The 14,566-nt window shown below is 53.3% G+C and overlaps 1 protein-coding gene across 6 annotated transcripts in view; it reads left to right on the top strand.

Moving 5' to 3' along the window:
* The window catches only part of LOC140909765 (cullin-9-like), a 64,177-nt gene extending 50,458 nt beyond the window's left edge, over positions 1-13,719 (top strand). For 4 of the 6 annotated variants that reach the window (XM_073339829.1, XM_073339830.1, XM_073339832.1 and 1 more), the window contains 9 exons: positions 578-742; positions 837-1,000; positions 5,798-5,891; positions 6,093-6,167; positions 6,952-7,062; positions 10,881-10,998; positions 11,603-11,736; positions 11,929-12,020; positions 13,339-13,719. In XM_073339829.1, coding sequence (XP_073195930.1) covers positions 578-742; positions 837-1,000; positions 5,798-5,891; positions 6,093-6,167; positions 6,952-7,062; positions 10,881-10,998; positions 11,603-11,736; positions 11,929-12,020; positions 13,339-13,546 — 1,161 coding nt within the window. In that variant the 3' untranslated portion in view covers positions 13,547-13,719. Of the gene's footprint in view, positions 1-577; positions 743-836; positions 1,001-4,457; positions 5,015-5,797; positions 5,892-6,092; positions 6,168-6,951; positions 7,063-10,880; positions 10,999-11,602; positions 11,737-11,928; positions 12,021-13,338 lie in introns of those variants that run through there. The other 2 variants (XM_073339835.1, XM_073339833.1) reach the window with 2 other exon arrangements.
* Positions 13,720-14,566: the final 847 nt, after the last annotated feature.

The raw sequence follows: 14,566 nt of genomic DNA, 5'->3' as shown, positions 1-14,566 counted from the left end.
ACCTGACTCTCAGGCAGTGTCTCTATACTGCTTAATCCTCCTCCTGTATCTGCAGTAAGTGTGTGAATATTGCAAGATCCCTCGGGGCTATATTGTTTCCCACCCTTGTGAACCTAGTTCGCACCATGGTGGGTATTTTGCACGGCCCTTACTCCAGAGAAACCTACCTATCAAGGCAGAATGAGAGCAGAACTGCCGTGTGCTCCATGGCTGCCCCACCAGCAGTCCTAGGGCCTTTGCCAGGAAGCTTGTTGCTTTCTATTTGTATGACGGTAGTGTCAGCCAAAATTGGGTCCCTTTGTGCTAGGCCTAGTGCGAGTCAGGGATGTCCCGGCGAGCTTACGACAATCTAAACAGACATGACAGATGCAGGGTGGGAGAAAGGAAGCATCATCGTCCCTATTTTACGGCTGGGGGCTAAGCCGCAGAGGAGGGATGTGACATGCCCACGGTCACACAGTGAGTTGGTGCCAGGGGTGGGAATTGAACCCACAGCTTGTGAGTCCCAGTACAGTGCCTTAACCACAAGATAATCCTTCCTCCTCCTGCACCTCTGCCCTCATTTCTCTCTCTGCAGTACGAGAAAGCTCTTCTGCGAGGCTACGTGGAGTGCTGCTCCAACTTGACCTGGTGCACTAACCCCCAGGGCTGCGATCAGGTCCTTTGTAAGGAGGGACTTGGCTGCGGAGAGGCCTGCTCCAAGTGCTGCTGGATATCCTGCTTCAACTGCAACTTCCCGGAGGTATGGCTGAGGTTTGCTTGGCCATGGGCCTGTCTTCACGCTGGCTCGCTACTGCCTTCCCGCTCCCCCATGACTCATGTTCTGTCCCTTGCAGGCTCATTACCCGGCCAGCTGCAGCCACATGTCCCAGTGGATGGATGACGGAGGGTACTATGAAGGGATGACGGTGGAAGCCCAGAGCAAACACCTGGCCAAACTCATCTCTAAGCGTTGCCCAAGCTGCCAGGCTCAGATAGAGAAAAACGAGGGCTGTCTACAGTGAGTATCTTTCCCCATTTGGGGGCTGGGCCAGGAGGAGAGGGGAGGGATCCAGGCAGGTTTCTGGGGCACTTAAGAACAGCCTCACTGGGTCAGACCAAAGGTCCATCTAGCCCAATGTCCTGTCTTCCGACAGTGGCCAATGCCAGGTGCCCCAGAGGGAATGAACAGAACAGGGAACCCTCAAATGATCCATCCCCTGTCGCCCATTCCCGGCTTCTGGCAAACAGCAGCTAGAGACACCATTCCTGCCCATCCTGGCTGGTAGCTGTTGATAGACTGATCCTCCATTAATTCCTTGAGTTTCTGTTCTTGCTGGTCCTGGCTTGGCTTCAAGGAGATGAGCTTCTGTGCTGTTGTCTTGTTACCCTGTTGGATGGCTGAGCTGCTCTGGTTCATGGGCTTTGCGAAGCTGGTTTGCTGATCTTAGGTCCTCAATGGCCAGAATGAAATCCCCCCCAATGGCTCTGCAGTGCTGTACGTGATATAAGTTGGTGGGTCTTGGTCTGTTTTTCAGTGGACAGTTGCCCACTTCACCACTACAACTGGGACATGGCCTGGGCTGCATGCTGGAGCACAGGAGATGCTCAGCTCTGCCACTGTTCTGTTCAAGTGACTTGCTCCAGATCACCCGAATTCTGTGCTTGCTTGTCCTTCTGAATGATCGGGAGAGCAGTGTTATGGCAATGGGTGCAAGTGGCTTATACAATAGGGGGGTCATTGACGTCTGAGCAGAGAGGATGAAACTTCCCATGGGAAGAGCGAAAGGTGCCATGTAGTAATGGCACCTGTGAAGGTTGCTGAGGGGTTAAAGCACCCTGTCTGATAGCAGAAGTGCTGAGGATCACCTGTCCAGGCCATGCGATCTCAAGCGAGCAGCCTAGGGCAAGGGGTTTGCAAGGCAGAGTGCTGAGGGCAGACGAGGAGACAGTGAGACTTGTGAGCAACACAGGCCCTAGAGAGCTGCCTCTGTGGACAGGGCAGTGCTTTGAGGTTCTGCAGGATAGAGTTGTTCATGCCATTTTTTCACCACCCCGTCCAAAGCTCTGTGTTCGTCACAAATTACTCAAAGAAAGTGCCCGACTCCACCTCACCCATTTCTGCTCCAAATGGGAAACCAACCCGCAGAGCCTGGAAATCGTCGGCACTACTAGGCACAGGGGCGACTGGTGTTCTCCTTCCAGTACTATCAGTGCAGATCCCGGCTCTGTGCACCACCGAAAGCACGGAGCCCTCTGGAGAGCTTTGACCTTTGGGGACCATGTGGCCTTTGCCTGGAGCTGTGGAGCACTCCTTGGTAAGCTATGTCCCTGCCTCCCTTGGTTCCTTCCCACACCAGACCAGCAAGTTGAAACTTCCTCTGGTTTCTCAACTTCCTACTCGGACACTTCTTATATTTGCGCCTTAATCAGGAGCTAGCTTCAGTGTAAACTGTGTTACAGTGATAGAACTAGAACTAGTGTGTGGCATGGGTATGTTTTAGGAATTCAGTGTTTCTCGATTCTGACTCACTCGCCCTCTCTGGCCTTTTTGAGGTAGTTTTGGTGTTTTTGCTGTAGGGGCAAATAAGGGAAACTCCAGGTTTCAGGACTGATTTTCTTGCAGGGACAAGAAGTCCATAATAGACCCCCCTACTGTTTAATTCTGGGCCCTACGTCTAGGAACAAAGAATAGTAGATCCCCATACAGCATTGGGAGACTGTCTTCTGGAAAGCAGCGAGTCTGGAAAGGACTTGAGGGTCATGGAGGAAATCAACCGTATACAACCCTAGCGTGATGCTGTGGCAAAAAGTCTGTGGGTCCTTCCATGTATAAATGGGAACATGGAGGAGGAGTAGGGAGGTGGCCTCATGTGTGACTAGGGTGCATCGGAGACCATTCCTGGAAGCTGTTCATTGTCCATTTCTGGTGTCCACACTTTAAAAGGAGGTTGACAAAAGAGCTGCCAGAGCTATCTGAGGCCTGGAAAACCTGCCTCCCCGTGAGAGACAAAAGCAGTTCAGTCTGCGTGTAGGGGTTTAGTGGAGGAGAGCGAGAGCCTACAAGTACCTGCCTGCAGAGACGATTTCTGATGCTAGCTGGCTCTTTAATTCAGCAGAAGGCAGCACAAGATCCGGTGGCTGGACGTTGACGCTCAAAGCAAAACATTCAAATGGGAGATAAAAGTATCCTTTTTTGTGGGTAGTTAACCCTTGGGACCAAGGGCTGGATTCTCCATCACTTGGCATCGTGCCATCATGATTGGGAGTCTTCTAGAAGTCATGCTCTAGCTCCACCGCAGTTCAGGGGGCAAAGCTTTTCTTTGAGAGTCTGTGTTCCCACTTACAAGAATGGTTTCCTTGACTCTACAGAGCCCTTTTCAGACATTGTCCGTTGAGCTGCACACTCTCTTCAGTGGGATTGAACATTCAACACCCAACATTACTTGAGCGCATGCAGCCCTCAGCTGCCTCAGTTCCTTCGCAGCCGCTGCAGAGAGCTCAGAAAACCCGTCCCGGATAAATAAACCTGCCAGTCCCCTGGCCTGTGGGTATCTTTTAGTGGCTTTGCCATGGTTCCACACTGAGGGCCGGAACTGAGCCCCCTGAGGGATTCAGAGGACATGCTACTTGTCCAGCCCTTGAAGCTTGATGCACGTGTTGGGAGCCTGGTATGTCCGAGAGAAGTGCACTCCCTGGCATACTCTGTCTGCTGAGCATTCACTTCTGGAGCACTGTGAGATAGTCTCTGGGGCTTCAGCCTTATTGTACCAACAAGGTGTTAAAAGGTCTGGGCTCAAAACAATAGCCAGAACAACCCTCATCAACACCTAGACCCACTGTGACTAAGTGGGCAAAGCTATCGCCTCTGCATTCAGATATGGTCTGCCAAGGCCCATTCCTTCCTCCGGATTCAGCCTGGCTTCAGCTGACAGCCTGGTTATTGAAAGGAAAGCCTTAGCAATGCTCCGTCAATCTGCCAGAGTCATCCAGACTTTGCTAGCACCCGAGAGAGCCTCAACTCAAAAGGTGTACTCCTCCATCTGGTCCAGGTCTAGCGGCTGGTGCCAAGAGCATGGGGCAGACCTCAGGAAACTGGAGATTTCAGCCATTTTGGACATTCTCCAGGAAGGCCTAGACAAGGGCCTTCAATCCAGCACCACAGCTCACCAAGTTTCTGCTTTTAGGAGCATCTTTTTTATGGGGTCTGCGGGATCCTTGGCAGAGAACCCCCAGACCTCCAGGTTCCTCAGAGCAGTCAGGCCAGTTTTCCCAAAATGGGATCTGCCGCAGGTTTTGAAGGCTGTAATAGATCATCCCTTCAAGCCCCTGATTTCAGTGTCCATAAAAATCTATTTTTTTTATCGCTATCGCATCTGCTAGATGGGTATCAGAGCTGGCGTTATTGTCTGTGCAGGCAAAAAGTGGTGCGAAGAACTAGAGTCCTTTCTTCATGAAGTAAATTCTCCCTTCTGTAGTTCCCAAGAAGCTGTCCATCTTAGTTCTGTCTGAAGCCGGAAGATCTGGTAAAGGAGTGGCATATCCCAGAGCTGAGGGAAGTGGTGGACATCTACATCGAGCGCATGGAATCCACAATGAGGTCAGGTGCCCTGTTTGTGTCCTTCCAGCCTAAATGTCAAGGACTCAATTTCCAAGTTGTCTATCGCTAGGCGGCTTTGGCTCTGTATCGTTGAGGCCAACAAGGCATCAGAAACCTGTTTCTGGAGGCTATCAGCACACTTCATGGGAGCTCTATCTGCCTTGTGGGTGGAACGAATGAGATCTTCCACATGGAAGATCTGCAGAGCAGCCACCTGATTGCCGGCCAGCACCTTCATCAGTCACAAGAAGGTGGAGTTTCTGTCCTCAGCAGAGGCTTCCTTCGGCAGGCAGGTGCTGCGGGCGGTGGCCCACAAATGATGTTGCCCTTTAAGCAATTCTTACAAAAAAGGGTGGTCCCCTTTTTTTCCACTTCTGTCTCATTGCTGGATTTCTTGCCTTCCCCTCCCAACCTCCATTCACTGCTTGCTACTTCCCTGACATCTCAGAATTGTGGGAGATGCTGGGCTGCAGAATGGAAGATTTTTTAATTTTCTTCTTCTTTTTTTTTTTACTGTTAACATCCTTTCTGCTGGCAGCATCTCCGACAGTTCCACCCATCCGGGATGGCGTTATGCCAAAGGGTCAGGTATTTTCTGTGTGCTGGATCAGTACGATGCAGGCCATGTGCTGGTTCTCCAGAGCTGCTGTGCTCCCTGGAAGTTGCGGATCTCTTTCTACAAGTTCTGTACAGCTTTGGACTGACTCATCGGGCAGCAAGCAAGAGCAGGGGGGCGGCCAGTGCTTGTGTGGCTGCCGCTTTGGACGGCCTCTGTGAACAGTGGCGCGGAGAGGAGCAGCCTGAGTGTCGCAGAGTTGTGAGAGAGGCTGCTAGCAGAAAGGCGATTATCATAAAGAAATCTTCCAATTCCTTGTCCTCCTTCCCCTTCGCTGCACGCGCTTATTTGTTACTCTTTCGCTTCAGTCTAAACTGTAAACTCTTTGGCACAGGTTCTGTCTCTATTTTTGTACAGCACCCAGCACCCTGGGTTCCCTGGTCTTGTTTGGGGCCTCTGAGCAACCGTGATAGAATAAAAATAATAGTGGTTTGTGTGTGAGGGAAGCGTGCAGAGCTGAGCACGTGAGACACAGCCACCCCCATACGCCAGCCCTGCAGCCACCCAGGGACCGGGCGGGTGTCTGCAGGGATTGGGACTGTTTGCTACTGCACCTTGCATCGGGCCAACTCCAGCTCCCCTTATCTCTTCTTCCTGTGCAGTATGACCTGTGCCAAATGCAACCACGGATTTTGCTGGCGTTGTCTCAAGCCCTGGAAGCCAACGCACAAGGATTATTACAATTGTTCTGCCATGGTGAGTGTTTGCTGCATGTGGGCAGTTTGGATACTCCTTGGGGCGAGGACAAACTTCGGGACTCTGGGGATCTCCTCTCGTGCTAGGCCTTGGTGCGGAGCTGGGCTGTGGCATTTGGTGGTTGTGGGCCATGCATGTTCTGGCCCTCTTGTGTTGACCCCCTTGGAGAGATCTCCGGGTAACTGCTGCCTTTCCTTGCAGGTGAGCAAAGCAGCTCGGCAGGAGAAGCGTTTCCAGGACTACAATGAGAGGTGCACTTTCCATCATCAAGCAAGGGTAAGGGCTGCTCCTGCCACACTCCGGGCACGGACCCTGCTTCCTAATCCCAGGCACCCATGGCAAGCGATTCAGAATCCAGTGGGACTGCAGTTGAGGACTGGGCTGCAGATCTATGTGGTGGAGTTGAGCATGTCACCCTCCCCCGTGGTGTGTGATAAAATTCTCTCGCAGTATGCTCCTCTCTGCCGACTCTGATGGGGAGCCTGGCTTTTGGATTTCACACAGTAAGCGTGGGGATGAGGCTGGTGGGGTGGCAGAGAACAAGTCAGGTCCAATAAGGACTTGTAGACTTCTGTGCAGGCCACTGGTAGGGGATAGAAGCTGCTGGAACTTTGCTGCCACTGCTCCTTGCCAAGAAAAAGACAGGATCGGCCTGGTAGCTGCCTGCCATGGAACAATGTATAAGCTCATGGGGCATTAGCTCTTCATTAGACTTTACCAGCTGTGAGGGGTGGAAGTCAATTTTCCCAGGTGGAGATTCCCCAGCAATTCTACGTGCAGATTCCATCACAGCAGCTGAAATGGAGACGGGTGGTGTCACTGGAGGCACCTTGGTCTCAGCAAGGCACAATCGGTCACAAGCAGACTCAGGTTCGCTCAGCCCAGCTCACCCAATAGAATAGCTGGACTGGAGGTGTGATCGTAGCAGAGGGACGAGGCATGGGGAGCTCAGTCCTTCATAGAGAAGAGGAGGGGAGGTTGAGCCCTTCTGGCTGGGGGAGTGATCTGGAAGCCGGTGGAGGGGGAAGTTGGGAGATGACTTTGCTCTTGGTGGTTGTAGGAATTTGCTATGAACCTGAGAAACAGAGTTTCTGCCATCAGCGAGGTGCCGCAGATTCGGACCTTGACCTTTGTTGTGGATGCCTGCAAAGTCCTGGAACAGGCGCGGAAGGTAAGTGCGTGAGGAGCCGGAGACTGATTGATTGGCTTTATTTCCGGGTATTACAGCAGTGCTCAGCGACCCCAGCCGATGGGGGCCCCATGGTGCTGGGCACCATACAAGCATGTACTAAGAGACCGTCCCTGCCCTAAAGAGCTTGCAGGCCAAATAGCTAAGATGGACACAGGCTTGGAGGGGGAACGGAGGCACAGAGAGGGGAGTGATTGGTCCAGGGTCACGCAGCAGGGTCAGGACTAGAATCCAGGTCTCCCGAATCCTGGTTGGTGTCTTAACCACTAGACCATGCTGCCTCCCCAGGCTGACCTGTCATTGAGCCATAGACACTGGAGAGGGGAAAATCCTATTAAATGACCTAGTCCATGCCCTGGTGTCAGTGCAGGGGTGTACCTAATAACCTTCACCCCTGTCCACTTTGAAATGTCCCAAACGACTTCCCCAACCTCCCTTGGGAGACCTTTCTAGAGGCTAACATGCCTCACTGTCAGGTCGTGTCTCCTGATGTTCAGTCTGTAATTCTCCTTACTTCTTTCTACCTCAGAATTCCTAAATCCACTCCCTCCTTGGTATCCACCTCTCCCATACCTGGGGACTGGTGCCATGTTCTCAGGTTAAACATCAACTATGCCAGACATATGGAGCCCTTTGAATTTTGCCGTGCAATCCCTCTAGCCCCCAGATAATTTCTGTGACTCTTTCTGCACTGCCTCCCGCTGGTTCCTGTAGGTAGGTAATGTGCCCAGAAAAATGCAGCATTCCAGAGGTGTACTCTTACTTCCCTGCTCCATGACATGACACCCCGTCTTGCTGCAAAGCTGTATGTGATTAGCTTTCCTCCATCACCTGTGGGTGTTTCTCGGCTATTCCTGCTTTCCAGGTTTCTCCCTTCCATGGAGTGCCTGGGTTTTGGATGCTTTCCCTAGAGGCAAGCTGCGATGTCTCATACAGAGAACTCTCTCGTTGAGGGAGTAACTTCTGGGTGCACCTGAGACCAGAGGCAGCTGATTGTAAAAGCTCTTGGTGCCAGCACTGCTCACCCTATAGCAATGTGGGAAGTGTCACAATCCTGGTCTGCTGCCTGTGTGTCACAAGAACTACTCCTGGGGGAATTCTGCACCAAAAAAAATGAACAATTCCGCGCACAATATTTTAAAATTATGCAAAATTATACATTTTTATAACACAATATAATTTCACCAGTTTCAATTATTTTTGGTCATTTATTTCAAAATACCTGTCAGCAAGTGTGTCTGTAACACTACAGACAACAAAAAAGATTCAGGAAATGTTTTCTGACAAATAGATTCCTTACTAGGCATGTTAATACAGAACTCTGAGTAATAATTCATTTAAACTACAATATAGAATCATATTTCCCACACCCCTCAGAAGCTTGGGGGAGTCAGGGGTAACGGAGTTTCTAAGGGAGAGGGAAGTAAATTTCTGGGAAATAGCCTAGGTGTGAACTTGGAGGGTTGTTGGGTATAGGTGGGAAAAATATGGAACAGGTTTTTTTGGTGGGGGGGCAGGGAGGGATTGTTAGGGAGCTTCCCTCATGCAGACCCTGGCTGAACCCAAGCCTCTCCCATTCAGTCTTGCACATCTGCCCCTGTCCCCATGTGTCCTTGTACCCCTGTCCACATGTGTCCCTCCACCCCCACTCAGGCACCCACTCCCCCCGTCCCCAGGGGTGTCTGTGCCCCCATCCAGCCACCCCCTGTCCCCATGTAGCTCTGCACCCCGTTCCGCATCACCATGTGGCCCTGCACCTCCACTCCCATTCAGGCCCTGCCCCAGCCTGTCCTCCCCCACTAGCCCTTATGAGCCCCTATCTGACCCCCCCCAGCACCCCACATTGTCTGTCTCCCCATAGCCCCTGTCTCCTAACCTGGCCCACTGCGAAGAAGGCGGTCTCTTTCTCTTCCCTCGCTGGCTTTCTATCACCACAGCACCCTCTGGTGGGCCAAAAGCAGAACTGCAACAACATTTTGGCAGAAGCTTTTTTCTCACAAAAAATGAAAAATATGTGGGGCTCATTAATTATGCATGTGCACAGTAGTGCAGAATTCCCCCAGGAGTAAAGAACATCTCTGTGCATCTCTGCTCTGAGCTCTCAGGAAAGGTAACGGGCCCTGTGGCAGCTCTTCTGTGCTTCTCTTCTTTTTTATTCCATTCCTGCTCTAAAAGTTGGTACCTCTTTTGTTTTCTGCACTTGCCTGGTGCCACCCACATTCTGCATGGTTTTTCAGAAATATTTGAGTGGTTGGTTAGCTGTGTTAGCTATTTCCCGCAGGTCTAAACAGGCTAACGTGTCTGCATTCATGCTTTCCTGATAGAGAAGGCAATTTACCAGGGGTTTTGCTTGGCACCTGAGCCCTTGGGTAGCATCACATTGTCCAAACTTGTCTTGTCTTGTCTGTCACGTGTAAATGGCAGCTGAGTGTATCTGCCATTAATGGTCCTGTTCTTCCTCTCCCTGCTAGTGTGCCTGTCTTCAGTTCTTCTCTCGGGGCCTTAACAGCGCCCTTGAGTATAATGAACTGTGCTTCATGCTGTCATTTGTTATCTATGCATAACAATCCAAGAATGGCTCCTTCTGGCCCCGTCTCCTGGTCAGTGGTTGGAAATGCGTCTCAATCGGTGACTGTATTTTTGATAGTCATTTCATTGGTCAGTGAACCAAGGGGAAAGGAATGTACTCCTGAGATTGGCTGAACAGAGCCAGCATCTGGGCAATGCTCCCTGGGCCTGGGAAATGCCCACAACTTTCAAACCTAAAAGTCACAAAGGGCAGTCTAATGCTGGAGAGAGTGGATTGGAAACCTGGCTGCCTGACATGGACACTTTCCATCACTCCTAGTAAACCATAAACTCCCTGCAAGAGCTACCGCTTTGATCCAGCGTCCTCTGTGGATGGAGGAGTTCTACAGAGATCCTGCTATTCTTAGCTAGACAGGTCCAGAGTTTGGAGCTCTGCAGTTCACTGTCTCCATGGCACATGCAGCCACGTCCCGTCAGAGGAGAGAATGTCTGCTGTTCAGGAACTGGCCTTAGATGTTGTGAGCTGGGTGTGAATATGAGGGCTCATGCTGCTGTTGCTCTCCACCTGGCTTGGCTACCTGGGGGTCTGATGTTTCAGGTGCCGTTCAAGCCCTTCTATCATTCTGTTACATTCCCAGTTCCTGTCCCTCTGTCGTCACTGTAGCATGTGCAGCCACCATAGAAACCAGCTTCTGCGAGTCACACACGTGGAGCTCTCCTGGCCTCAGTGCTTAAGGGGGACCACTGATCGGGTTCTCCTGTGGACGTCTGTGGAACCTGCAAGAGGCGTTTGTGATAGGGAATGCCTGTGGGAACGTGTGTGTGCTGAGATGCTGTGGAACCCCACATAGCCCCACTTGCCCTCTCCCATCTGCTGCTAGGCTGCGTTTTCTTACACTCCCACCTCAGCTAGTTCCCGCCTTGATTTAACTTGGCGCGTCCGTGAATCTCGTGACTGTGCTCACGTCTAGTTTGGGCGTCCCTGCGAGCCTATACGCTTGCCTTGCTCAGCGCCGTTTGTGCCAACCCTGACTGCTGTTTGCTCACCCTGTGGGGCCAGTTCACATGCTGTCCGCACTTTGACGTTGGATGGTTACCCCCGGGTCAGAGCTGGGACTGCCAAAGCCCACCCAGCGCACTGCAGCAGTTGGTGGGTCAGGGTGTTCCCGTTAGTGCCAGGTGAAGTCAGAAATGAACTTCCAGCTTAGAGCCCCCGGCTGTTCCGTCCGTGCTGGCCCTGGGTGCTGACAGCAGGCTCTGTGCTGTTCCAGGTGCTGGCTTACTCCGCCGTCTACAGCTACTACAACCAGGACACCGAGAAGATGGATGTCATGGAGCAGCAGACCGAGAACCTGGAGCTACACACCAATGCTCTGCAGATCCTCCTGGGTGAGGGGATGGCACTGCTGCCTGGGGGTGGGCGGCTGGGCAGTGAGGGAAGCATGCCCACCGACTCCTTAGCTCTGTCCTAGGATTGGGTTGGAGGTGTCCCATCCAGGAGCTGCTCTGGCCTGGGTCTGCTTAGCTTATCTGACTGGATCCAGTCCAAAGGAATCAGATGCAGCTTTTTAACAGGGAGGGTAATTAACCACTGGGACAATTTACTGAGGGTTGTCCTGGATTCTCCATCTGTGCTAATCTTTAACCCGTGGTTGGGTGGGTTTCTAAGTTTGCTGCTCTAGTTCAAACGGGAGTTTGTGCAGGGAAGTTCTGTGCTATACAGGAGGTCTGACTCCATCACAGTGGTTCCTTCTGGCCTTGGAACCTGATCTGGCTGTTGGCAAGCCAAGGCAGAGCAAGAGAGAGTCTCCATCGCTCCCTCCTCCCCAGCCCTGCCGAAAGGAAGGCTGCTGTGAGCAGGCCACCTAGCAAGTGCGCTGTGACTGCGGCCTGGGGGGGATGGACCCATTCACTTGGCCGGCAGCTGCTCTCGCTTCTGGTGACGGGTCCCTGAGTAGGGACGCTGTGTAATGCTGCCTCTCTTATGTTCCAGAGGAGACTCTGCTGCAGTGTCAAGACCTGGCCTCCTCCATTCGGCTACTCAAAGCCGAGCATTTTAACACTGGCCTGGAGCTGGTGCGCAGGATCCAGGAGCGGCTCCTCGCGATCCTGCAGCACTCCACTCAGGTACCAGCTGCAGGAGCCTCGCCATTTCAGCTGGGGGATGTGGTGGGTGGAATGGGAGGGAAGGGCAGACTTTGTCCCCTAGGCTGTGCCATGGATTGTGAGTGGGGGAGGGAAAGGGGTGTGCAGGGGGTGAAGCCTTGTCCAAGTGCCCCACCTCCATCTCTTGTTCTGACTGCTCTTCTGTCCTGGCAGGATTTCCGCGTCGGCTTCCAGGCCCGGCCAGGCTCCGACCAGAGGGAGATGAAGTTGTCAAATGTGCCTAATGCAGCCCCACCTTACAAAGAGTGAGTTTCCTTCCTGGGAGGGACGCTGGGGTGGGGAAGGAGCAGGATGCTAGCGTTTCCGACTGTGCTCACTGAAGTGTACACTGTTGCCACGGGAGAGGAACCAGGCACCCCGGCAGGCAGGGCAGTGCACCTCCTTTCAGTGCGCAGCTGTAATCAAAGCAACCAATAAAGAATGGGAAGGAGAATAACACAATAGATGGTAATGCCACTAGAGAAATCCCTGAGGTAGCCTCCCCTGGAGCCTGCATGTAGTGCTGGCCACCCCATCTCACCCAGGATCGTGCAGAACTAGAGGGGGGCAGAGGAGGGAGACGAGGACGGCCAGGGGCCTGCAAAGCTCTCCTGTGAAGATGGACTGAGAAGCCTGGGACTGTTCACTTTAGAGACGAGACCAAAGGGCAGGTGGTGAAAGTCTGTGAAGTGAAGACGGGCAGGGAAAGCAGCTGAGGTACTTTGGTTCTCCCTGTCTCCTAGCGTGAGAACAAGGGAAATTCAAACCCATCAACATGGGTGAAAGGAAAGCCTCTGTCAGACGTGATCACGCTGCAGACTTGCTGCCACCGCCTGTCTGAGGCCAGAAATGTAGCAGGAGTCAGCAGGGGAATGGCCACATTTTCTGGCTAGCAAGAGGAGAGCTATCGTAGCTGATGGTAGCGACGTTTGGAAGGGATAGCAAAGCTCCTGCTCAGGGCTGGACAGTCTCTAACCAGGAGGGATCAGGAGATCACCAGATGCAGGGGGCCAGTTCTCACCCCTGCCTACTGCCAGGTTTTTACCCCTTTTCCCTGGAGCACTGGCTGCTGGCCCCAATGTCAGAGACAGGAAACTGGCACCCAGGTCTGATCCAGTCTGCTCATTGATGTGGGCCTAGGAACCCAGGCTGGTGGATCTGTGGGCTCAGTGAAAGGCAACCAGAGCGGGTCTCCCCACTCTCCAAGGGCAGGATCTTGAATTCTTTCCAGAGACCTGGCTCTAGGCATTGCCAGAGCTGGTGTGTCAGACTTTGTGATTGGCCTGGCAGGAGATAGGCTGTCCCGGGAGCAGCCTGCGCTGTGCTGATGCAGAGGGCCCTGATCACCTGACTCCTAGGGGATGCTGCAGTCTCTGACTGCGGGCCGGGGTCACGGCTACGGCTGTGGCTGTGGCTGGGGAGCCAGACAATGCCCCTGATGGCCCATGAGTGCGGGTGGAGGGGACGGTCGTCAGGCCGATCTCTGAGCTCAGTTCTGCATCGCAGACCTGCCCGCCTGCCTGAGGCTCGGCTCGGGCAGGAAACACTTGGCGTACGCCGACTCTCTTCGTTGCTTCTATGCAGGCTGAAGTTTGATGGGGCATCCGACTCCCCTGACACAGACGAGGGGGCCAAAGAGGAGGAGGAGGAAGATGAGGAGTACGTCCCGGAGTGGCAGGAGGAGTACGATGATGAAGACCTTGATGATGACAACTTTTCCTATGACGACGAATCGGAGAATCTAGAGCGCGATTCCTTCTTCTTTGACGACGAGGATGAAGCTTATGACTAGAGGTGGCCCCCGTGCCGCTGAGCCCATCTTAGAGCCTAACGTGACACCACCTCTCCTCTGCCAGCCAGCTCTGACACACCACCACGCCCTGCTCTGCCCCAGCCATGGTCGGGGCCCCCCAGACACCAGCCGGGGCTGTTCATTCGTTTCCAATAAAGGGAAGTTTCCTTTTAGGGCTGGTTGCTCCATGACTCTGTTGAACTTCCTTGGCCACGGTCCCTGGGCCCAGGTCCCCCAATGCCCTTACCAGCCCTGGCAAGAGGGGACGACCTGTTACCGCTGCTCCTTTTCCAGCGCTTACCCTCAAGGCATACGGCAGGCCCCAGTGGATCTCAGCAGAGCAGCAGCTGGCAGCCTGCAATCGGGGCAGCTGTTCCTTGAAGGCCTGGCCCCTGGGGAGGGTGGACAGACCCAGTCGGCTGTGTGAAAGGATGTGCTTTGTCCAGCGCCCCATCCCTTCCCCTGTAACAATGTGTTCCCACCTGCCTGGCTCCTGCCATCTCAGCCCAGCGTGCCCGGAAATAGCATCTCCCAGCCTGGGGGAAGGGGGGCGGATCCCACACGCTGACTCCTGGTTCCAGCAGTGCCTCTGGAAGTAATGTGTCTGCCAGGGCCTAGCCCGCTGCCTCTGGCCCTGGGTGAATTCCCTGTCACACTCGGTGAGTGAGAATTTTAGAGTGCGGGGCTTCTCCCATCCGCTGCACTGCATCTTCCAGAATGGTGGCAGGCTTGGCAGGGCAGCGCGCATGGCAGCAGCGGGGTGTGGGGACGGTTCTCAAACTGAGTGTCCAAACTGGAGCCAAAGTGCCCCCCTGGAGCTGCCTGGGGGCTGGGCGTGTTTCAGGCCTGGAGGGGTACGTTGGCTGTAACTGCATTTTTGCTCGTTTGCCATTGGAGCTGTGGCCTTCTCTGGCTTGAAGGGGGGTCCTGCGGGAAGGCAGGCAACTTGCTGGGCCGTATAGATAGTATAAATATATATATATATGTGCAGAAGCTGTCATTGTTCACAGATTATGCTTT

Source organism: Lepidochelys kempii, chromosome 3 (genome assembly GCF_965140265.1).
Source record: "Lepidochelys kempii isolate rLepKem1 chromosome 3, rLepKem1.hap2, whole genome shotgun sequence".
NCBI classification, from domain to species: domain Eukaryota; kingdom Metazoa; phylum Chordata; order Testudines; family Cheloniidae; genus Lepidochelys; species Lepidochelys kempii.
Note: the sequence above shows the minus strand (reverse complement) of the source record. Positions and strands in the feature narration are given on the sequence as shown.